At 38.0% G+C, this 24,760-nt stretch overlaps 2 protein-coding genes and 1 pseudogene across 13 annotated transcripts in view; 1 reads left to right on the top strand and 2 right to left on the bottom strand.

Moving 5' to 3' along the window:
* Window positions 1-1,801: 1,801 nt before the first annotated feature.
* Window positions 1,802-24,132, bottom strand: LOC308498573 (uncharacterized protein; the record flags this gene model as incomplete). The annotated part of the gene is made up of 6 exons (XM_081050789.1): window positions 1,802-5,334; window positions 6,619-6,762; window positions 19,835-20,000; window positions 23,404-23,622; window positions 23,717-23,884; window positions 24,052-24,132. The coding sequence occupies 4 exons, from the start codon at window positions 24,130-24,132 to the stop codon at window positions 19,920-19,922; spliced, it is 549 nt and encodes a 182-aa protein (XP_080906915.1). The 3' UTR covers window positions 1,802-5,334; window positions 6,619-6,762; window positions 19,835-19,919.
* LOC308498825 (glycolipid transfer protein-like) lies at window positions 13,778-14,566 on the bottom strand (annotated as a pseudogene). The gene has a single exon. The product of its transcript is annotated as a glycolipid transfer protein-like (transcript).
* Window positions 22,984-24,760, top strand: part of IKZF2 (IKAROS family zinc finger 2) — a 148,554-nt gene continuing 146,777 nt past the window's right edge. For 3 of the 11 annotated variants that reach the window (XM_081051523.1, XM_081051518.1, XM_081051526.1), the window contains exon 1: window positions 23,879-24,067. The gene's annotated coding sequence lies outside the window, so the exon portion shown is untranslated. Of the gene's footprint in view, window positions 23,338-23,786; window positions 24,068-24,760 lie in introns of those variants that run through there. The other 8 variants (XM_081051517.1, XM_081051525.1, XM_081051528.1 and 5 more) reach the window with 8 other exon arrangements.

Here is a 24,760-nt window from a genome sequence, read left to right as displayed (position 1 = left end):
TATATATTTTTCTATATATATTAATATTTTCCATACATGAACGTTAATGTCATATACATCTGATTAACATGGATGAAATGCTGTATATAAAAGGTGAAATAAGAGTTTGGGTGATTAAGCCAGATAGCAAAGTCACCAACCAATTTGATGTTAATATTGAATAGATCCAAGCAATTCAAATAAATGACAATTAAGTCTGGATTAGATCAATGAACGATTCTGGTGTTCTCAATTCTATTCTAGATGAGAGATAAATATGTGGAGATGCTAAGAGAAATATATGTACATTTACAAAAATACATAGTCAATTGTGTCTGTGAATGAGTGTTGTTCAGGGGAATTTACATCAGAAACACATGGCCATCTGCAAATACACTTAGTCCTTTGTAATCTAGTAGTAGCATTGTTGGGGTGCTTGACTTATGATGTTGGATTGTTTATTCCTTTGTTTTTCAAATCATTGTTAACTTAGTTCATAAAGTAAGTACAGGATGGGCTGGAGGGAGGTGTGGTGTCTGTGCTTTTCAGGATCTTTACTGTGATGTTGAATAAAAAAAGGAACACAGGTGGGAAAATTGGAAAGACATGTGAGTACACATGTACACACACACACTCACAAATGAGGATAAGTAACACTGGGAATCTGAATATCACTGGAGAGCATCAAGGTCAATATCCTGGTTGTGCAAAATGTAGTTTTACAAAATGTTACCATTGGGAGAAAGTGAACAAACTGTATAAGGGATCTACCTCTGCATTATTTCTTACAACTGCATGTGAGTATATAATTATCTCAATGAAAATTTCAATAAAATGTAATTACATAATTTTAAATTCATTAAACAGCGAAGTGAAATACAAATCAAATTTTTTCAAAATTTATAAAAATACTTTGTGTGTTAAACTCATTTTAAAGACCTCCGTTTATCTTATTAAAATTAACTTACATGTTTTATTTTTGATAACTTGGGTACTCTCTTTTAGGGCTTGTCTCACTTCTTCATTTTTTCATATGTAAATTTATTTGTTGCATGGACATATTACTAAAATAGAGTCAAGCCAGGTTTTATCTACAGCATACATGGGAGGGTTATTTTTTTATTGTGAAGCAGTAAATACAAAGTTTTGTACCACCTTAAAGTAAAAAAAAAAAAAAAAAAAAGTAGTTTTTACATGGAAAACAACTGCAATTGTTTCTCATCTTGGATGGTAATAACAATATTAGAACAATACTGTAAAATAATATGAAGGAGGAGGAGGAGGAGGAGACTAAGAGGAAGGAGAAGAAAAATATCACTTATTAATTATTTATTATAAGTAAAAATCTAAATGTTTTGCTTTCATTTACTCATTTTATCCTTATCACAATAAGTTTGATAGTATAATAACCTCCACTTTATGGGTGAGAAAACTGAGACCAGGAGAAATAAAATAATTCTGCCAAGGTCAAATATCTAGTAAGAGTCAAGGCTTGAATTAAAAGCAAGGCAGATTCCTTTTGGCCTTGGGCTATCTTCAATGTATCCAAATTCTAAATGTAAATCTCCTCTTCACCCAAGATAAGGCTGCATTAGCTAAGTAATATGTCAAGATACTTAGCTTTTGGCTAGAATATCATCAACAGAACTGATAACACTGATTATTTCTTATTAATCTTTAGAACTTTAGATGAACTGTCATGACATCTTAGGAATTTTTGTGGTCCATGGGGAAGAAAGTAAAAAAGCAAATTATTATTACAGCATTTCCTATAGCAAGGAAGAGAAGCAAATGAACAAAATATCAAACAATAGACAATGATGGTTTCATATTCAGTTTATTCAACAGTTTTAGAATTGTTAATGTGTTAACTACAGTATGGTGCTAAAGAGATCAAATGTACAAGTTTGATTTATTCGTTTTCCAAATATTTATTAAGCACTACTATATGCAAAGCAGTATGCTGAAAGCTAGAAGAAATATTTAATATGTAAATTGCAGTCCTTGCCCTCAAGGAGCTCAAAATCTGTGCAGAAAGATAAGAAATGTAGGCAAATAAATTCAGCATGAGAACATGAGCTGAGATTCAAATAAATGGAAAACATAAAATATTTTAGTAGATGAATACAAATGTAATCCACAAAGGTGTCTTAGTTATGATATTTAACTAGCTTTGATTATAAGGGTAATTTTATTGACTCACAAACTCAAAATTTTACTAGTAGTGGAAGTTGCAGGTAAGACTTGACCCAGCAACTCTATGGTATTCCCAGGTAGCAGTTTTGTTTTCCTCTTCAATTTTCTTTGTAGTGTGGCAAATTTATTCCGAGGCTAGTTAACCGTGTGGTTGCAAAATGGTTATCAATAACAACAATAAGAGGGTGGAGGTGAGAGGAAAAGAGAGTAAGAGAATGATGGATTGACTAAATTTGTTTACCCCAACCACCAACTAAAGTCTTGGACTTCCTGATAACTGAACCACCTAAGTCCTCTACTGACTCTTGAACAATCTCTCTGACCAGGGAAATTCCATGCATTAAGTAGGCTTAGGACTTGAATCACATTCATGAACTAATATTTTTGTTAAGGGGACCCTGAACCAACTTCTTCCCCTAATTCCTATTATTCATACTAGCTATCGGAGGTCCAAAACTGCCCCATCACTATTTCCCAACTCTCAGATTTGATTCTATCTTCTCTGTTTCCATTTCCCACAGAGTCTATTTTTTCTACTATGCATTATAAAACTCTGCTTCACTTATCTAAACTCTCCTTGCACAGTTCCATATTTATAATTGTCACCAAAAATATTAAATAAAGTGCAGTTATCATTTTCTAATCTTATTTCATTATCCATTCCCCTTAAGCGACTTTTTTTTTCCTTCAGAAAACACCACAGCATGTATTTAGTCTCTAGTGAAGATTACACCTTTCGTTTCCCTTTTCATATTACTCAATGGGGAAGAGAGAAATTGATTCATGGGTCTTCAGATCCTTAACTCACCATTATTATTCCATTTTTCTTCCTTTGATGTTTAGAACATCCAGATATAACACTTTCTAACCTTTTTGCATTTCCTTCTTTCTTTTCTGCCTCTACCTCCTCCTCCCCCAAGAAACACTGACCTTTCCTGTTAGTTTCAGAATTTCAGAATCCTCTTTTTACCATGAAGCCATTGGTGGGTAGGAACACAAAATCCTATCCATCATATAAACTACATTATAAGATGTTTCTTCTATTTCTTTTTAAAACCTCTCTCTTGATTTGCTGAGAGTGAAGCAAGTAAAATATTGTGATTCTAATCTTCATACCAGATAAAGAAAAGACTTAAGTGCACTGATATAACAGATTGGCCTTCATTTGTAATCATAAGGAGGACATACTATCACTAGCACTCAGCTTAGAGCTGAGCAGTAGGGACAGGGAAATGCTAAGCTGTCCACAAAGACCCAGAAAGCATGTTCAGTGGAAGATGGGCCGGAAGCTTGGCTGGGAGTGGGACTGAGTTAAACCTGATTCTGGTTTACCTGCATGGCAGTCAACATAGATTAGAGGAAAACTAACCACAAGGTAGGCAATTCTTCCTCCTTTTGGCCAGGATGTTTACCAGGAACGAAGCCAGGACTAACAGTGCTAGCTAGGTCCAGTTGTCTAACAGTGGTCCGATAGGGTACTTTTAGGTGTCAAAAGAGGTATAGTATATGCTCCCTAAGGGGTCTGCAGAAAAATCTCTGGCCTGTCCCAGTTTAGTAATGCCAGGACTGGGTACATCTGCTAATTCTGGGGCCTCGTTAGCAGGTCCATTTTGCTTTCACATTAAGGTACGTTTTCTAACCTAGGTTTTTGTAATAAAAATAATAATTTGTCTTCATCTGTCACATGTCGTTTTATTTATGTTTAGAGATGAGACCCCACTAGAGACTCCAATGATCTCTCATCACATATAACAAGTTTTCTGAGGGAAGTGTAGGAGTTCCACAACCAGAGGGCTTGACAATGGTATTCTCGTTGATTCACTTTGTCTCTCCAGTATGCATGTGTAAGAGTATGTGATTTTATGGCTGTGTCAAATATCTTTCATTGACTCCTTCTGATCTATTTCTCACTCCTTTACTCTCCTCTGTGCCCTGGGTGACTGACCTCAATGGTCTACACCCAAGAGCTCCCATGACTGTCAGCTTCTGATTGGTTACATTTTATGTGAGAACCAGTGGCTATGCTGCCTAATAGACACCTGCAAAAATATAAATAATCAAGCCTTTCATGGTAGAGGTAATGTTTTAACAGTGAGTTAAGTAGTAATTGCATTTAAAAAGAATCTCATGCTACAGAGGCCACATTTTGAAAAGAAATTTTAGGAATGATTTCTACTATAATTTTTTTTTTTGTAACTAAAACAGTGTAAGTAAATCTGTCATCTTTAAAAACACCTCTCATATGCTGATATCTAGAAAATTTAAAAACATAATTTTTCTGACATATTTCAGTGGATTTGCATTTGTTAAAAACGAAATAGTCAATCTTTTGATTACTTTGAAAGAACTACTAAATGACATCAAGGAAATTTTATTTTACAAGTAAAATTTCAACTAAATTATTGTGAACATTTGTGAACAGGATTGAAAACTGAGTATCCTTTTTTTTAGTGCAAATTATTTCTTTCATTTGGTTCTACCTCTGATAGTGAAGGGTCTTTTTCAGCTGTGACAGCTACTAAATGCAAGTATTAAAATAAACTGAACTTCTAAACAGACATTTTAATTGCTTCAACAAAAGATTTTAAACCAAGATTTTCAAAAATGTAGGTTTTGGTAATACGAAAGAATTTACGATGGAAGGAACCTGGGTGGTTCCCTTAATCACTGAGTAGTATGTCACTTATCATAAACCCACATTAATGTGTTATGTGAATAAAAATAAGCCTCAGTATATTAAGGCACTGAGATTTTAGTTACAGCAGCTATCCTACCTTGACAAGTACAGAAATTGGTACTTTGACATGTACTGCTGTTGTAACAAAACCCAGAAATGAGAAGCATTGGTTTAGTGACTGGCCAGCAGAAGGTGAAAATACAACAGAGCAGGCTGCCTGTCTGCAGAGTTCTGCTATACCTCAGCAAATTTTCAGTGAAGCTGTCATGGGAGAACCTAGGAGGCAGATCACATATCTACTGAGCCTATAGCTCTAGGGGAAGTAGTTGGAACTGTCAGTGTGATCGTGTGTTGGCTGCTACTTAAGTAAGAAAGACATGCACGCAGGTGAGTGTGGGTGGATTTTCAAGCAGAAATTGGCAGGAGTAGAAAGTTCAGGGATCAAGGGCCTTCCATGGTTGAAGAGTTGATAGCTTTGGGACCTGAAATAAAAAAAATAGCCCTGAATGACAAAAGGGCCAGTGAGATTTCTCAAACAACTCAGCCCTTCAGTAAACATTAGATTAAGAGAGGTACTTTTCCACCTTAGCATATTTTTTCATATTGCCTCAAGGTACCTGCTATTAAATTGAAGGAAAAACATGGGGACCAGGAAACAATTAGGCAAATTTAATAACTATTTAAAAACCTTGGCACATGGAACTAACTGGAAGCAAATAGATCAAAACTTACTGAAAAAAAATTAAAAATAAATTGAAGTGCCAAAGAAACCTTGAGTCAGGGATAAAAAAGGCCTTAAAACGACCCTGGGGCAGGAAGAGAGATATGCAAACTGCACAATCCACAGAGAGAATATTCCTCAACAATCATTCTAGATATTTCTGTGAAGATAACGGTTAAGAAAGAAACTCAGAGAGAGGACCCAAGGGCCACAGAAAGAACAATCAGGGCCAGAACAAGAAACTATCTTCATCTTGGGTAGTCACCTTTCACAGTGCCTACCTGGAAGGATTTAAAAATTTCTATGAGTCATTGACTGCTATGTGTAATCTAGTCTTCCCTATTCTGATTGGAAGCTTTTATTGCAGTTACACTGGACCCCGGGAAGACTACATAATTTGTGGGGTAAAATGAAAATAATGTGTGGCCCCTTGTTTGATAAGGAGGGAAAAGATGCCATCAAATACACTGAAATATAAAGTCTTATCCTTTCTTTTATAGTGTATGTTTGACTTTATGGTTTTTTATATTTGCTACTTAAAATGTCATTCTAAGTAAAGAAATATTTAACTTTACTATTTATCTTTTTATTGTGCAATGCCAGTTTTAAATGGAAATACAAAAGCATTTAACTCAAATGTGGAATTACTGAAATTACACAATTCTGAATTTGTGGCTCAAACATGCATATGCGTTTTCTTCTTATCAGAACAGTAGAAATCCAGCAAACAACTAATTCAACTGTTTTTATTTTTCCTCTTAATGTATGTGCATTCTTTCAATTCTCTGTCTTAGGAACGAAAGAAGAAGTTATAGTTGCTTTATCTTTCCATTTCCTTCTATGACATCATTTCAGTGCGAGTGGTTAGCTAATAAGGCAAAGAGTATAGAAAAAAAAAGGATATAATAAGAGTTCCTTGGTCTTTTGTTTCTTAAATGCCACTGCCTTCCTTCTGTGTTTGAAACCAGTTTTTGGTTCAAATGGAAAGCATAATCTCTCAGCGCTGTCAATGCCCTGCTAACTGTTGTAGATATAACATGCTTACCTGGTACGCACACCGAGTGTTGCTAAGAGCATTAGAGGTTCGCAGGAACTCTGCGTTCAAGGGCAACACAAACACTGTATGCGGAACGGAGGACATGCAGATGTATCTGCTCTTCTCATGTGCATGATTCATTATCCCATTGGACTTCATTTAAAAAAAACACAAGTTCAAAGATAAAATTCTTAGTGACTTTATTACAGTGAGAGCCAAGCATTAAACCAATTGCAGGGGTCCATCTGAGTGTGAGAACCTGTGCAACTGCTCATCTGCGGCCAGCCTTGACTGGACCTGAGAGGGCTGCAACAGGCAGGAGCCTGGAGATCCTGGACTTTGAGCCATTCAGTGACTGGATGGGGCTTTGGATGATCTCACTTAGGGAGAGGATGAGTAAGTATTTTTGTGTGGGTAAAGAGTGAAATGGACTTTTTGGTGAATAAAAATACACACACTATCGTACTCACCAAAGCCTATTTCTTTTTTTCTTCAGGGTACACAGTGAGACTGTATATCCCAGGTTCTCTCATACTTAGGTATGCCATTTAAATGAGTTCTGTCATGTGGTGGAATGTGGGCAGAAGGGATGTACAGTAGTTTCGTGCCTGGTCAATAGAAACTTTCTTCATGATCCTCTGCGGTCTTCCCTCCCTCGTCTGCCAGGTAGATGCACAAAAGCCTGCAGTAGATTTGTCTCCCAAAGGGATGGTTGAGCAAGTTTACAAAGGTCCTAAATCGCACCAAACGTTTTGAACAGAAAAACTTCTAATGTGTTAAGTCACTGAGATACATGTGTGCTTGTCTATTACAAATGTTAGCCTCTAATGAATAGAAGCAACCTCCACTCTCATAATAAGCTATTTTTAACTCAGGGATTTATCATTATGGGGGCTTCAGTGGCAACAGGACCAACCAAGTTAAGAATGTTAGCTGACCTTGGAAATTAAACAGACATATGGGATAATTCAGGGATATGAAGATTTGGGTAGTGGCTGGGCTGGCCCGGTGGCTCAGGCGGTTAGAGCTCCATGCTCCTAACTCCGAAGGCTGTCGGTTCAATTCCCACATGGGCCAGTGGGCTTTCAACCACAAGGTTGCCGATTCAACTCCTCGAGTTCCCCAAGAGATGGTAGGCTCTGCCCCCTACAACTAAGATTGAACACGGCACCTTGAGCTGAGCTGCCGCTGAGCTCCCAGATGGCTCAGTTGGTTGGAGCACGTCCTCTCAACCTACAAGGTTGCCAGTTCGACTCCCCGAAAGGATGGTGGGCTCTGCCCCCTGCAACTAGCAACGGCAACTGGACCTGGAACTGAGCTGCGCCCTCCACAACTAAGACTGAAAGGACAACTTGAAGCTGAACAGCATCCTCCACAGCTAAGATTGGAAGGACAACAACTTGACTTGGAAAAAAAGACTTGTTCCCCAATAAAGTAAAAAAAAAAAAAAGATTTGGGTAGTGGCTATCACTGTGTGTAGGGTGGCTACCGGTTGATTAGAAAACCTGGAGTAGGACTAGCCATGGATGTGTATGTTAAATAGCTATAGCTTTAAAGTTGGTGGGCCAGGATGGCTGGGGGTGAAGGGTGGGGATCAAGATTTGTAAAAAATCAATGTTATATTCTCTGAGGGGTCTTCGGTGATACCTAAGCATCATCCCCCACCTCCACTCATTTATTTCCTTCATGACACATACTACATACACATTTTCATTATACATTTATTTGCTGACTTAATTCTTCACTGCTTTACCCAGTATAATGTGTTTCATAAGGTCAGCTTTGTCCATTTTATTAACCCTGGTGTCTAACAGAGTGTTTGGCACTGATTGAGTGAATACATGAATACATATATGAATATATGCATAAAGTCGCTCAATCATAGGACATTTGACACTTTAGATGCTCTTTAATTGGTTCCTGCCTTGTCCCCTGGTACCACATGTATGGCTATCCTGTCTGACCTCGGTCTTTCTTGATGAGGTCCCTGATTCATGTAGCTGGACCTCTACAATATTGCCCGTGCCCCTGCTTAGACCTCTGCCATTTGCCTATTTTGACCTTCGCCCCATGTCTGCCCCACCTCTCCTTAGATGGATATCCTAGGCCTCCTTCCCTTGATTTGGATGCTTTGTCCTTAGTACCTGTGCCCATCTTCTCATTCCTGATCTTCAGACTCATAATTGGATGTGTTTGCCATCAGTAAAACTTGACACTTGCTTCATACCCAGGTCTGTGATCTCATCACGGCCATTCTGATCCAAGTTCACCAGAAAGCATCTGCCTCTAAGCTTTCTCCCCGTCTCTCCAAATTTCCTCAGGATTCAACATAGAACAGGTTAGTCACATTCGGCTCACGAACTATCCTGAACTAATGTGGTTCATATCAAACATGCACACATTTTAAAATAAAATGAAATAAGAGGGGGTAGGATTTAAATAAAAATAGTAGTCCTGAAAGAAAAGGCGACACCAATCATTAGGCATTAACCTCAAAGAAGGGCTTGGGAGGGTCAGGGATTGTGTGTGTACTACCTTACGTCACACACAATCCCAATACTGTGCTATACACATAGCAAGTACTCAATAAATATTTCATTATGGGTTGCTTGGTTATTGTGACTAAAACGTCATAATTTTGACAAATATTGATGTAACAGAACATGCCACAAAGCCTGTTCCTAGTTCCAGTCCTCTTTAGCAGCCTTGGCTCGCTGTCCAAATGATTATGTTCTGAGGTCTCTCGGAGTCACATTTCATCACAGTAGTGACAGCACTGAAGTGACTGAGTAAATGTGCCTGTTCATAAAGTCATTCCAAGTAAAGGGCTTCAGGAGCCTTACAGCTGTTATTCAAGTCTATTGCATTATTTACTGTAGAACATAAAACACCAGTGTCTCATATATTTCCTCCCTCATTGAACTTACACCAGCAAGCCATGTGACAGGGCACTGAACTACGATAAGGTTGGTCACTCAGAATTTGTTTCCTCAAACATTCCATTCTTGCCCTAAATTGTGGATAGCTGGAATTCTCAGTCTCATGAACTTTAAGGGAATTAAATGCATTAGGCTACAGTTTTAGTGCTTTGAAATGAACAAGCCACATGTAGTGGTTGCAGAACTGAGAAGTTGCTATGTATCTGTTTTGATATAAACAATTTGATGCTACTGACAGTCTGTAACTTTTTATTTTCAAAAAAATTAAGCTAAACTGGTTGCCATGGAAACGATTATGATGTCACAGAGGATGACTTCTCATAATCTATAAGCAGCAAGAGCAGATGTGCTTGTAAGAAACAAAGATCTTGTTTTCATACAAATGTTCTCAAAATAAAACACAAAGGAGGAAAAATACCCAGAGTACATAATGCAAAAAAAAAAATTGCTTCTAAATACAGTGTTTTACAAAGTTTTCCATAAAGCCTCAGCTGCTCCTCAAAGCACAACCAGCTTGAACACAGATAGCAGACGTGAAATTACAGTACTCACAAAATTAGTATTCAGGTTGCACAATCTCTCCTTTCAAAGGCTTCAAGCATACTTTATGCATGCACAATTATAGAAGCAGGTAATGAGAGAGATTCTGATTTTCCCCTATTGTTGTTATTGTACTCGGCTAGATAAGGTTTGATAAAATTGCTTTGTTAAAAATAAATCTAAGCAACAACTTATTAATTCTATTGAAAAGATCTTTTGGCTTTTATTATAAGATGCATTGGATAATTTTTCTAAAACACACATTATTCTGTCCATGGGTAGCAACATATCAACTTTTAGTAAAGAATCAAAGCTCAGTAACAATAATATGCAAGCTATAGTAATTTTTTACAATTTTATTATTTCACATCACAATTAATTTTACTTCAATTATGAGATTTTAAAAAAGGATATTCAAAGTTTATGACTACGACCTCCTGAAATGCATAGATACGATAAACAATATATCAAATGAATGGGTTGTGTCAAAATATACGAGTGCTTTCATGACATCACCTTAAATTTAATCCTATACTTTGATGGTCATTTGACAATACCCTCCTAAGTTAATTCTTCAGATTCTTAATATCATCCACAGAAACCTCAAATATTTCTTAGAATTAATCAAAGATTAAATAATAAAATTAATTACAATAAAGTTCTCACTCCCTGCAGTGAAAAAAAAAAACAAAACCTCTCCATCCAACTTGCAACATATATTTACCAATAAAAAATTTAAATTTTTATGTAACTAAGTGAGAGATATGAACTAAGTGGAAAGGAGATAAATTAAAAATTCTGACAATTCCTAAAATCTATTGCTCCTAAAGAAATCTACTATAGAACAATATTTTAAATGAAAACAAAAGATAACACTAAGATACATTGGGCTAGAATTCTGCATTACTATTAAGTGGTAGCATATACATTTTACTTTCAATTTAATGTACAAACTAATTATGCATCTTCATTCAAATGAAAACTGACTTTGTCAATTTCATTGAAAAATGTAAAATACTAGATTCACCTAAAAGAAAAACAAATAAAAATAAAACAGTAAAAATTAAAAGTTCACGAAGTTCTCTAGCCTCAGTTAGTAAAATAAATTGAGAATATATAACAGGTGTTTCTGAAAGCTAGCCTTTAATCCTAGTTTTAGTTCTGTGATCATATTGAAGTCATATACTATTTTAAGACATAAGCTCATTTTTTTAAAAGTACATAATATGAATATAGTCTTCGAAATACAAACCAATGTTCGAGGTGTACAGTGAGAACTGAAATACAACCATACTATAACTTCTAAAAAGGAGGATTAAAAACACTTAAGAGATGTACTTTTTATAAACACTACAAAGATTTGAACAAATCAGAGATGTTTGTTAATAAGTGTAAAATAATACACTTATACACAATAATACACAATAATAGCTTAGTTTAATAAGCCAAAGTGCGAAGGCCTAAAAAAAAAGAGCACAGATATTTGAAAATAGAAGAAGACAAAGGAAACTGCATTAAAAGTGCTTTTTAATAATGAATGACTAGACAGCATTGGAATATTTTATACTACTTTACTGATGAAGGAGTCCATCTCCATGATAATATTTATTAACAAAGATAATAGTACCCAATCTGTGTAAATCAATCTGTGTTAAGAAATAAGAACATTGTAAAAAATGATTACCCAGTCTTTCTCCAAAATTGCTCTTAGGTAGTAAGGGAGATAAGATACACATGCCTGAAAAAACGTATTCTATTGTGAGCTACATGAAAACATTATTGATGTAGATATTAGGTGCTAAGTTAACCTAAATGGTATTAGGAATCATGTATTTATAATGTATGGTAGCAACATAGTTCAGGGGCACAATATGTACAAAATGTGGTTTAGTGATTCAACAGAACTAAAGCTGCTTATAAATGTTACAGGATATGTTGTCTTTTTATAGACAAGGTTTTTTGTCTTATAGATTTTTGTTTGTTTTTTTAATTTGATTTCATTAAAAAAGCTTAAGTTAAAATTTTCCATTTTAAAGACTCCCAAGGAGGGAGAACAAAAAACTGGACAGTTTTTAGTCTTTGGGAGAGATATCTTAGTTTGCAAATTGCCAAAAACTTTGCACCCCTAAATGAGAGTGGCTTAATTTAGCTGTTTGTTGCTATGTGAGGTTTTCTTAGAAGTGACACAGATGCTCTAATTTACAGTTGGCCGAGGTCTGTATAGAAAAACAAGAATCTGACATATTTTATTAGGATTACATTTTGAAGAGCAAGCATGAGAAATGGGTATTCCAATCCAGGTGGCAGAGAATATGTTTATTTTTCTGATTTCTTTTTTTAAAAATGAAAAAAAAAAGGAAAAAAGTTGGGGAGGAAATCAATCAAGAAATAAGTTATGAATCTATGTGTCAGCTTTTATGACACTACAATAATTACCAGTACAACTGCAATCACACTAATTTAAGAATGTCCTTTGCAAAATTGCTTTTGAGAACATTTTTGGCTTAATTTATTAAAGAAACATGATATAACCCTGACGAAGGTATAGGGCTATTGTCACCCTTGATTTGACCAGTTACAAATATTAACTAATTTAATCCTTATTTAATTTAAAAAATACAAGGTAAATTCTATTATAACTTTTCAGTTTTAACAGACGAGGAAATAGAGATTAAGAAATTGTATAACTGTTAGGAACAGTAATTATCAGAGCTGGGATTTGACCGTAGGCCTTCTGGAGGGTGGCTTTTAATCACTGCACGTACCACCAATGACACTTTTGTCGGTATCACCTGAGTCAAATTCCTCTTGGAACATTAAGCTGGGAAATTTTGTGTCTGTGTTTGCGCTGATGATTTCATAGGCTTCCTAGACAATTAGAGCAATTAGTGTGGTTCCTCTTTTGCCTGGTTGCTAAGTTCAGAAGTAAGCTTTTTGTTCAACTGTGGCTTTTTCATAACCAGAATTATTTTTTTATTCCAAAATAGAGATTTATGTGTTACGATTAGTTAGTTTCTGCATAAAAATCACCAATTGTTCCTCATCCGGTTTTTAACACACATCAATTTTGGAGAGTTCCTCTATTAATCCCAACATTTTCGAAAATACAGCTCATTTTAGTCTCAGGAAGGGCAGTTAAGGCAGCCAGGCATTTCCTTGGGTGTCTGCGTCTGGGATTCATTGCCTCCCCCTTGAGAGAATACACCATAGGTAGTTTCTTGCATTGGAAAAGCTGTCCTTGAAGAAAATAATTATGCAGAAGAATGCAAATAGTCATCTCTGGTCAATTATTTGTGCCTGATAGGTTTAAAATAAAGTCCCCTTGGCCATGGTTATCAAAGGCTTGCTGGTTGTTTTCAGCTATAAAAAAACCAGTCTTGAAAAAGACAGTTAAGAAAGAGCATGGTCTATAATGACAGTGCTGTCAGGCTGGGCTGTGCAAACACAGAACACATACCAGTTTGCTTAAAAAAAAAAAATCCCACAATAGGGATCCTGTATAATTTCAAATCAAACTCCTCAGGGTCCTTAAAATACCCAAAACATTGAGACAGATCATGAGAAGGACAAGTGATTATTTTTAAAGTGAAGTGCAGGACACAGCTCCCCCAGTGTCATGTTCCGGGTGGGGGGAACCCCCAAATCCCTAGGACTCGATTAGAACATGAATTGATTTTTATCACACCGAAATGAAGGTATAAAGTCAATCTGTGTTGCTGTGAAATTCAAAGGTGATTCGGAAGTAGGATCATTGTTTATTGCTCCATTAGGACAGACCCAAGAAATGCCTTTTAAAAAACCTGAGCCATCCCCTGCAGACCCTGGTCAGACTCTGGGCCACTCTAGGGTTTGCAGGCAGGCCAGGGACCATCCGCTTGATTCACAATGATTCAGGTTTGCCTGATTCTGCAAGTGGCTGCATGTTGGGGGACGGGTGGCCCGGTCGTGCAGACACTGGGCACACCTACACCTTGTAGTGGAGTTAGGTGTTATGTTGGTGTACATCTCGTTGATGACGTTGATAGTGGCACTGTAGTTGACCAGGAAGAGGTGATCTTCTCCAGACACTCCTCCTCTGTCACATTCTGGCCTGTGGAGAGTGCTTTCGGGAAGTCAGACTTATAGGGTGCCATGTACATCGCTGTGTGGAAGGTCTTCTGCACGATCCAGCTGTGGTACTTCGTGAGGGCCATCTCATAGGCCTTGGTGGCATTGATGCGGAAGAAATTGGGGTGGTTCTTGTCCTGCTCCCCATCACAGATTCTCTGGAGGAAGACCTGGATGAAGCAGAGGCTTCATGACGTTGCCACTTAGGTCCGCCTTGATGGGAACAAACACTGGGGACACGAGGCAATGGTAAAAAGGCGGCGGGTGGGACACTGCCTCCAGGAAGGGCCCTGTCTTGATCTGCTTGTCCACGGGGGGGGGGCGGGGGGGGCGGGGGGGGCCTTCAGCAGGTGCTCCGGCAGCAGCGCCATTTCGGGTTTGAGGCCGGAGGTGATGCCCCAGCCTGTGCCGCTGGCATCCACATCCCCCCATCCCCTCTCCCTGGCCCCCTGGGACTTCCATAACCATAATTTCTTGATGTTTTTTCTTTCCCCTTTGCTTCTTAGTTTCTTTTATGTTATATATAGTTTTTCATCTTATTGTTCTCTGAATCTACTGTGAATGCAAGGTGTTTCAGGAAGTATTGGGGGATCACTCAATAATCAACTTCTAACAGTAACCACAAATCAGACTTGAACAGAACTCCTGCCTGTTTTCCAATTTATATATAAAAGAACTACAGGAGACCAGACATGGCTACCATCAATTATTTAAGATAAAACATGGCTAAACTAAACTGAAAGGTCACCTGAAACAGTGATCTTCTTTTAATATTTAGCAATAAAAACATACATTTAATTAAATTTGGCCTTTTCAAAGCATTCACTCTTTTCTTCAGTGGCATTAGAAGAACCATTGGTCACTAGGCCCACTTTATATGAGTATGATGAAGATGAGGATAATGGTGATCTCTTAACTTAATCATTTGAGATAAAATGATGTATTATCTTTCATCAAAGTCAGAGTAAAATGGTAGAGAATGAAAGACTGTGATTCTACATGACTTGCTTCTATCCAGCCTGACTTGTATCATCAACGAGCCGATTAACACTGAGAAACCATTTAAATTGTGTGGTTTGAGTATGATATAATTAAAACACATCTGCATTTCAAAATTTCAACTCTCCTTCCAGTTAGACACTTTGATCACTCTCTGGTATTATCCTACCATTTTGTATATGAAGAAATAAGGACCAGAGAAATGAAGTCAGTCAATCAGAATAAAACAGTACAAAGGTCTCCTGACTTCTAGAATCATGATTAAGAAATCAAACATTGCAGGTACACCCCATCCTTCTCCCTGTCAGAACAGGTGGTTACTGCTGTTCTGAAAGTGGTATCTTTCTTTTCCATTCTACTATACTGTTACTAAACGTATGTAAGTAAACGATATACAATATTGTTTTCAATGTTCTTAACAATGTAAGAATCCTTTTACAGTTGCCTTATTTTTCCCAATATGTTTCAGATTTAATTCATGTTGATATACAAGTATACAACTGCTGTATAGTATTTCAATCAAGTGATTTACCTCAATTTATCTATTTTCTTGAATAATTGCTTTCAACCTTTTTTTTGACCATGCAATCCATAGAGGGTAAAAATACATTTTATGGGTGGGGGGAGGGAGATGAGGGTAAGGGGGATCAAATATATGGTGATGGAAGAAGAACTGACTCTGGGTGGTGAACACACAATGGGATTTATTGATGATGTAATACGGAATTGTACACCTGAAATTATGTAATTTCATTAACAATTGTCACCCCAATAAATAAATTAAAAAAAAAATAATAATACATTTTATGTGGTGACCCAGTAGTGTGGTGCCCCAAACTTTCACAGGTATCTGTGAAAGTTTACCTTTTTATTTATCCCTGTTATACGTGATGTACTCTATTTCATTCTATTTCATGTTTTTAAAATACTGGTTATGGCACAATACATACTATATATATAGACAATAATGGGTTATAACCTGACGTTTGAAAAACACTGTTCTAGGGAATATTTTTCAAACTGCTACAACTGCTACAATACTGCAATACTCTGATATTCCTCTAGGATGGAGTGGGAAACTAGGGATGGGGGAGTGAGTCCAGCTTAGAACTTTTTTCAGAAAAGGAAAGATGTAACTAAATAGGAATAAATTAAACATGTAGATAGCTTAGGTACAGAAAGCAAGTTGGTGAACCATGGTTTTAGGCAATGAGGATTTCTTATCATGAGGTTGTTCTGAAAAAATATGTATAGATTTTTAACTAAATGATTCATATTTTAAATTGATGCTGCAAGCTTACTATGAACTTACTCCTGTGAACAGTCTATTTGTAAACTGGAATGAATTTAGAAAGTGAATAAAAACTACTCATTTTCACTTACATATTTATTTGTCATGGAGACTGAAGAATGTCTATAGCTCAGGGAAATGTCTTTATATTTCCATAAGCTACATCGATAAACTTTATGCCTCCTTTGCATTGCAGTATATATGTGCAGACTTAAACACAAATGATTTCATTGACTGAAAGGTCTCCTATGAAGACGCTGTAATGGAGATTTCTGTGTTTGGTGGAAGTGGTACTATTTCTTTTTTTTAAGAAGGAATATTCAATTCCAATATGATACCCGTTATATTGGTCTTTGAAGGTGCATTTTAGCCTATGGTTCTGACTAGAGACAAAAGAATATTTTGCTCTTAGCAAGGTTGTTCATTTATATTTGCTTTTTGGCATTGTCACCTGACTATAACTATTCCTTTCGTCATCAGCTTTCGGTGTACAATGCTTGGCAAAATCTAGTGACTTCGATGAATGAACCAGTCTTCCTAAGATCCAGAGGCCTTAAGCAACCTTGTGTTCTTATCCTGATTTTGAAAGAAGTAATGGAGTTGACTTGGCAGAGAAAGCTGAATCTGCCTAAGCTCAGAGGAAAGAACACTCAAAACAGAAGTGCAGGGGGAAGCAAGTGTTAGGAGGCTATCATCCCAATTAGGAGCCACTTTATGGGAACGGATCTGCAGGAATTTGGACTCTGAAACATTTATAAAGGCTTCTTAACTTGAATCTTTCACTTTGTAATACAATAGCTACTGCAACCTCTGGCCACAGTGTAAAGATATAAATAATAAGAGGCATATTTAACCTCTGAAGGTGTGGCTATCCATCTGATTCCTGATTAAAGGAGTCAGCAAGTTGATATGGAGATTGGAATGGCAGATTGGAGCTCCAGGTGAAGTCAACTCATCTCTCCCACTCTCTCAATTCAAACATTACTTGCTATCTCCTCTTCTCTGATTCAATATCCCACTGCTCTGCCCCTCCCAAACCTTTATGGTCCCTGACACTCCTCTTTCAAGCAATACAAACAAGCAAGCATATCCATCCTGTATCCTCTCACTTATTATTTTTAAATGTATTTCCTAAATAAAACAGCTCTTCCTTGAGGCCACTACTGCCCTTTAAACTAGTCAGGACCAGAAGAGGTCAAGGTAGGTACAGATGAATACCTGATGGTAGAGTATTAGATGTCAAATAGGTCATGTCTCACACATAGATAGGCAGCGGATCCAGTAGAACTCTGTGCTGATACCACATTCAATTAACCTCCTAAGAACACTGTAGACATTCAGTTTCCACATGGTTCAATATTGGTCTGTTACCCAACAGTTTGTTACTGAAAGGGCTGGATTTAACTACAGCAAAGGTTTGTATGATTAATAAATATATTTAGCTATTTAGGAGACAGTATAACATGGTGATTACTATGGGCTTTCTAGAACTTAACACGTGCCTTTGAGTCCAGCTCTGACATTGTGGGACCCTGGACAAGATAATATTATCTCCAAGCTTCAATTTCTTTATGTGAAAATAGGGCAAATATTACCTCTCTTAAAAATGAGTGTGAGGGGTAAATGAGATAATGTATGTAATGTGCGTATCATGCCTGGTATAAAAAAAAAATGCCTATAATGACAATGATGATATATATACATATGGCTTTCCCAATCCCACAGATGCTCCAACTTCACTGAAATCAGTTAAATCGTCAACCTAATGTACAACAGATTCTGCATAGGAATTATTTCTCATAGGAGTAATGGTATACTTCAAAACCAGTCTTCCAATGAAACTATTTCTGGAATATAGTTTATAAGACTTTTGATGATATTCTTAGTCTACTGAGTAGGACTTTCCCAGGTGTCTAGTACCTCACCATGGCATCAAGTTTGAAGTACTTTTTTGAAGCTTGAACACAGCTGCTAGGGAGATACTGTGGGTGTTATTCTCATCCTCACATATCACGTCTTGAGTGTTCAGAATGCAACACTAACCTCTATATTAAGCTAACCTTTCTCTAAACCACAAGTCATGAGAACTGGGGGAGGTGACATTTTTTACTACCTGTAACTGACCTTTCTTTGATTCATTTCCCTGCCACACCACACACCCTCTTTCATTGTTATCAGGCAGGAAACGGCTCTCTGATTCTATCCCTGTATGGCTTTTAACTCCCTAAATTGCCAGGACCAGACTATAAAAAGTGGGAAGGTTGAATTCCTGGATTCTTTCCTTCATTTTCTGTTTGTAATATGTTCTTCTATTTTCTTCAGTCCATATAGCATTGTCTAAACATGTGATTAGTTTGCTGTACTGTTGAAGGATAAATACTGGCCATGTAATTCCATGGGTTTTCCACAAGAGTGAAAAAAAATCAGGATAATACTCTTACTGGCACTGGTTTACATACCAAATATTTCCCTCGAGATGCAACCTGTCATTATCCTACTTTAGACTATGGTTACCTCCAGCAGAATCCAACTGTTGGTATTAAAGATCTTTAGGCTAGTCTGTCCTATTTTCACCATCTGATTCCAAAGTCAAATGATTATTTTTGGTTTTCTTTCTTTTCCTCATTGGTGCTTACTTTCCTGTATTTAAATTGACGATCGTTAGACAATGTCTTCTCCTTTTACTGTTAACCAAAAATTTAAATCACCTTTTTCTTTCCTTGTACTACTATTTTATTGGAGAATCCAATAACCTCATTATACCTTTTGTGTTTGATAATTTTAGGGTTTCTTAGAAATGTTCTTTTCAATGCTTGTTAGAGTTGTTTTTTGAGCATCAGCCACCAACACTTCACCCAGCTCAAAGTTCCTTCACTTTTGCATTAATGGAATTCATTTCCTCAAATGTTGAACACATCTGCATTTTAAAGTAACTACCATAGCTTCTAATGACATTTTTAAAAATGTGTGCTTTCCTTTTTATTCAGAAACCTCTCCAGTCCTCACCCCCTTGGTCTAAGTTTAACTTCCACAATTTATAATTCTCATTTGGGATAGAGATAGCATCTGCTCTACATCAAAACATGCTCTCTAGAAGAAATCTGATATTATTCTATCAAAGTGTGAATTTAAGTCATAATGTTACCTTTTCTAGGGACATGGGTGTTTGTACAAGAGCCTTATCTCTAATTGCAAAGTGACACTTTTAAGAATTGTTAAAAGAAACTATTGTTCAAGATGGACAGAACCAGAAGACCCTTACCACTTGGAACTCACATGCCACCCAGACAGACCCCAGACTATGGATGTAGTCAGGGAAGCAAAGTTGGAAGGTATTAATATGACTTACTTATGAACTGGATTTGGTATCTTAGAATGTTTTCTTTGAAACTATGGTTCCAATTCTAGCTTCCTTGCTTCTTCATAGTGCCAATCTAGGTCGACAGGAGAATGTGAGACCATTGTTCCATATTCCACTTAAAAAGAGAACACCGCTTCAAAGAGAACACCACCACCTGATAAAAATAAAACAAGCAATCGGTTTTAAAACATTGTGCCTATGAGTTCTTTTTCATCCTCACTTTTTCTGGGATTTAAGTTAGTTTAGGGCACCTACTCTGGGTGATTATGTTCTATATCTAGCACAGCAACACCATCTAAATAAAAAATTAATATGTAATTAGTTTCTCCATTTTTTCCCTTGATATTAGGAAAGTATTGCAATGTTTCAAATTGTCTCCTCCTACCCACTGATAGAAACAAAACCAAAAATTAAGTGGAGTTAATTCCTTGAACAAACAAAAATGAACTTTTATCCAAATTCCTTCAAAGGGTACTAGGGTTTCTAAATCTAAAACATATTAAAATAAACCATCCAAAGAAAGCAAAACTGGTATTTCACAATGTACCTTTTAGCTACACTGTCTTTTATATTTGTTTTGCTAATTGCACTTAGTAGTTATAGAATTAAATCTGTTACATTCTATGATAGTCGACCTGGTTCGTGAATTATCAAGTACTAACTCAAATAATTTGTTTATAAAACAGAGTGGTCATGTAAATGTATTTTACTCAAAATTATATTTGATACACAATTTTAATCATTTCTACTATTTATTCTTGTAAAGTTTATATCACATCAATGAAGGCATTCTCACTCTTCACATGGACCATAAAAAGCCAGAGCTGATCTATTAATTTGTAACATGACTTGTGATCCAAGATTTGACCAAATTATTTATGGAATGAGAATTTATCTCTGCTATGCGATCCTTTTTGTCCCTTGAAAACAGAGTTTAACATATGGAAACTTGGTGAGTATGTAATTAGCTCTATATTCACCCATTCAGTAAATGTTTGAGTACCAACTCGTTACAAATACTGTGCTACTTCTAAGAAAACAATCGTTAGCAGGACAGACATAATCCCTGCCCTTAAAAAGATGATGTCCTAGTGAGGGAGTGAGTTTCTCTTTTAAAAACTCAACAAATGAATAAAATATTTACAAATTGTATAATGAAGGAAATGTGCAAGGTGCTAATACAGGGGTTGGTGCTGGGAAGGCAATTTTGGTAGGATGGTACAGAAAGGAACAGAAAGAACCAGCTGAAAAACTGGTTCTGGGGTCAGGTATGTTTTGTCTTTGGATGTAGTGGGAAGAGTATGGTATTGCAGTTCCCCGGTGGTACATTTTTATGCATAGTCTAACCATATATATATATACTTTTAAAGTGTATGCAGTGTTTATGACAAAAGATGGAAAAAAATATATTCTCTACTATAAAAATACTGTTGACAAAAATTGTGAACAAAGTTAATTACTACAATTTATACAAACGTTCCTTTCCACAAGTGGAACTGTAAGTCTCACAGCTAGGACTATTCCACTGCAGAGGACAAAATAGAACCCCTAGTTTTAGCATGTACATATAATCTTGACTTCTTTGGGTAAGTTGGATATACCATGACATGCAAATGAGAAAGGTACAGAAGATGTTAAAAAGAGGGACAAGTTTCCCAAAGTGGTTTAATTCTCACAAGTGGTCATGAAATTTCTGCTAAATTTGTGAGCCACTGCCCCTTGCCCAAATCCCCCATTCTTGGGGACACAGTCATCAAACATAAAATGTCTGTACACTTAGCCACTAGAGGGAGAGAGTGTGCCTCTGGTGATTAGGGAGCCAATGAAAGTAACTCATGGATAGGATAGTCTTTCAAGAGCTTAATTTAGCTCTGATCAGCCAGGGGGCAAAGCTTTATCAGCTGTGGTGGCTTTGGGGAACTTGAGGATGATTCCTTAAGACTTCACCTTGGAACCTCTTCTACCAAAGAATTCAATTGCTAAAATTATCTAGATATTTCATCTTAATTTTGACTATGTTTTAATTCACCTTTTCTAAGGACCTCCATAACTTTGCAGGTAGTTAAACACTTAGGCTTAGTTTTTAGGAGGGATTTATGGCAATTTTAGAGAAGTCATGTTACCCTTTATGAACTACGAATGTACATATTACAAGCAACATTCCACTTTTCTAAGATAACTTAAGATTAAAATCTTTACAATCTGTTGGGGTGATTAAAATGATTTGTAGAATTCTATTTTGTATTTCCCAAATATGACTTCAGGAAAATTACTTTTATTTAGGTAACTGACAGGATTAAAAAAAAAAGGCTTTACCAACATACAGCTGTCGGGAATTGAAAATTAATTTCTTCTGCAGAATGGCACCCTTTTCCACAATTTAATAACCAGCCTATTGGCACAATTGTTTAATAAATGCAATGTATGAAATAAACGTTTCAAAAGTCATTATAAAATGTCATAACACTACGCAAGTTACATGGTATCCATTATTTAGTGTATATCAATGTGAATGAATTCCGTCTCCGTCTCAAAACCTAAAGAAAAGGCATTCAGAATTCCCCAGACTTAGAGTGGTGCTTAAGATATACTTGATTTTAGTTTCAACGTATCATTTCTCTTTCCTCAGCAGGAAAACCAAACAAAACAAAACGACAAAACTCAGCAACTATTTCTGGGATCCTTGAAAGGTGCAGGAGTTCGGAGCCCGCTCCTACTCTATCAGCATTGATTTTCTTTACAATCTATGATATGGTTTCTCAGAAATGCTGTGTGGCAGGTCCCGATAATTTCATGTGTTTTCAAATTTAAGCCACTCGGACTACACAGTTCAGTATTGTCAGCTCCTTTCATTTTCCTTTTCCCTTTAATTATAGAAGTCTCTAATTCCCTCTTTTTGCAAATGTGGTCAAGAAAGATGCTCAATGTTATTTGTAGAAAGAACATGCATTTACCATAACGATGTATATGTTCTCCCCCTCCCCCCCAAAAAACCCCTGAGCTATAACTCATGGATGATACCGATGGGCAACACCTATTCCTAACCTTCTGCACCCTCACCCGCTCACTCGGACTTCGGGGGATGTGGCAGTTGCCTGGGGTAGAAAAAAACAAGCAAACACTCTAATTTTAAACTTGCACCGGGCAGCACTTTCAAAGTCGTAACAGTTGAGCTTCAGCTCAGACCTGAATTTCCTTCGCAATCCATTCCCGAGGACTCCCCCTGTCCTGATTCACGTCCTGGTCCATCGGGTGCCGTTTACCGAAATTACACGGCAGAGTTTATTGCGAAGTCTGAGTGGGTGGGTCCACGCGCACAACCGCGACTCGGGCCAGGACGCCGGGGCCGGCGCTCCGCGTCGGACGCCCGGATCGCCGTCCGCCCCCTCCGCCCGGCCTCGCCACAGATCCCAGTTTGAAAGAAAACTTCCCGCGGCCGACATGAACCTCCCCGCACCGTTGCCATCCTTCCTTCCCGGCCGGCAGAAAAGGTGAGATTTGTTACGACTTGGGGGGAGTGAGCTGGGGTCGCCGTGGCACTCTCGGCAGCGGGTTACCTGGTCCCCCTTGGGGGGAGGGGTCCGCCGTCCGGGGGCCGCGGGGCTGGGGGCGTCGCGGTCGCGGTCGGGCGCGCGGGTGGGCGCGAGGGAGTGCGCGCGTCGCGGAGCCGCCGGGGCCGCACTTGTCCTGTAATCGATTGCCGAGCGCGCCGAGCGGCCCTGCGCGCAGACACGCGCACACGCGCCTTGGCCAGCCCGCGCGCGCACACTCACGCACTCACACACACCCAGGCGGCCCAGCCCCGCACACGCGCGCGCGCACACACACACACACACACACACACACACACACACGCGCGCGCGCACGCACGGCCGCCCGCGCCCCGGACCCCGCCGCCCGCCGCCCGCCGCCGCCGCCAACCCGCCCTCCGCCCGCGGGCGTCTGCGCGAGCCCGGCCGGCGGGGGAGATGTGCTCGGGCCCCGGCGGATCGGTTTCTCGGGGTTTGACCAGCTGTCCCGGGCTAACCCTGCTCCTCGCTGAAGATGGAGGAAGTAAAAACAGGATTACCCTTAGCTACAGATCCACTGCCTTAGTTTCCACCACCAACTGCAGTGCACAAACACACGTTAGGCACAGGAAAGCAAGAAAGAGAGAGGACACACTAACAGTAAACACAAACAAAAGGGTGATGGGATTATTTTACTGCATGCACTGCTGAGGTAAATCTCCGCTTGGCTTTGGCGTGGTGAAGAACAGCTCTCGTTTTATTTGTCTTCTGATTCATAGATTATATATAAAGATGGGTGTCTGATTTGGAAAAGGGGGGGGAGTGTTTTCAAAGTTAAGTGTAATTATGTGGCATCTCGTTGTGCACCGTGATGTGATCAAATGACTTGTTGCTGTTAACCAGTAATAATAATAATAATAATAATAATAATAATAATAATAGAGATATTTTTCTCTGGGAGGGATGGATTGTGGTTATGATTAGGGTGATGATTTCTGCCAAGGACGCCCAGGGAGTCTGGTTGGAGATGATGTCCTTTGCCTTAATTTATCGTCCCCTCCTTGTAATCTGTTTCTGCGATGTTAATCGATTAATCAGTTCTCGTCTCTATACGTAGCTGTCATGGATTTGGACTTGTTTTGCTTTGGTTTAATTTGAATTCAAGAAAGATTGGGTAGCCTGGAATAAATTGCAGCTGTCCAGATAGGATATCCAGATCCTGTTGGAATTAAAAGAAAAGAGGGGGAAAAAAAAATAAAAATGGTATGACACATGTAAAAAGGCAGCAGTGAAATCACTTTGACAGGTTCTAGTCTGGGCGAAAAGAGATGGAATTAAGCTTGGTTTATTTATTTATGTATTTGCCAAGGGCGAACGCCGGCCCTGTGAAGTTGGCCTAGGTTCC

The sequence above is a fragment of the Rhinolophus hipposideros genome (genome assembly GCF_964194185.1).
Source record: "Rhinolophus hipposideros genome assembly, chromosome: 6".
In the NCBI taxonomy this organism is placed as follows: Eukaryota; Metazoa; Chordata; class Mammalia; order Chiroptera; family Rhinolophidae; genus Rhinolophus; species Rhinolophus hipposideros.
Note: the sequence above shows the minus strand (reverse complement) of the source record. Positions and strands in the feature narration are given on the sequence as shown.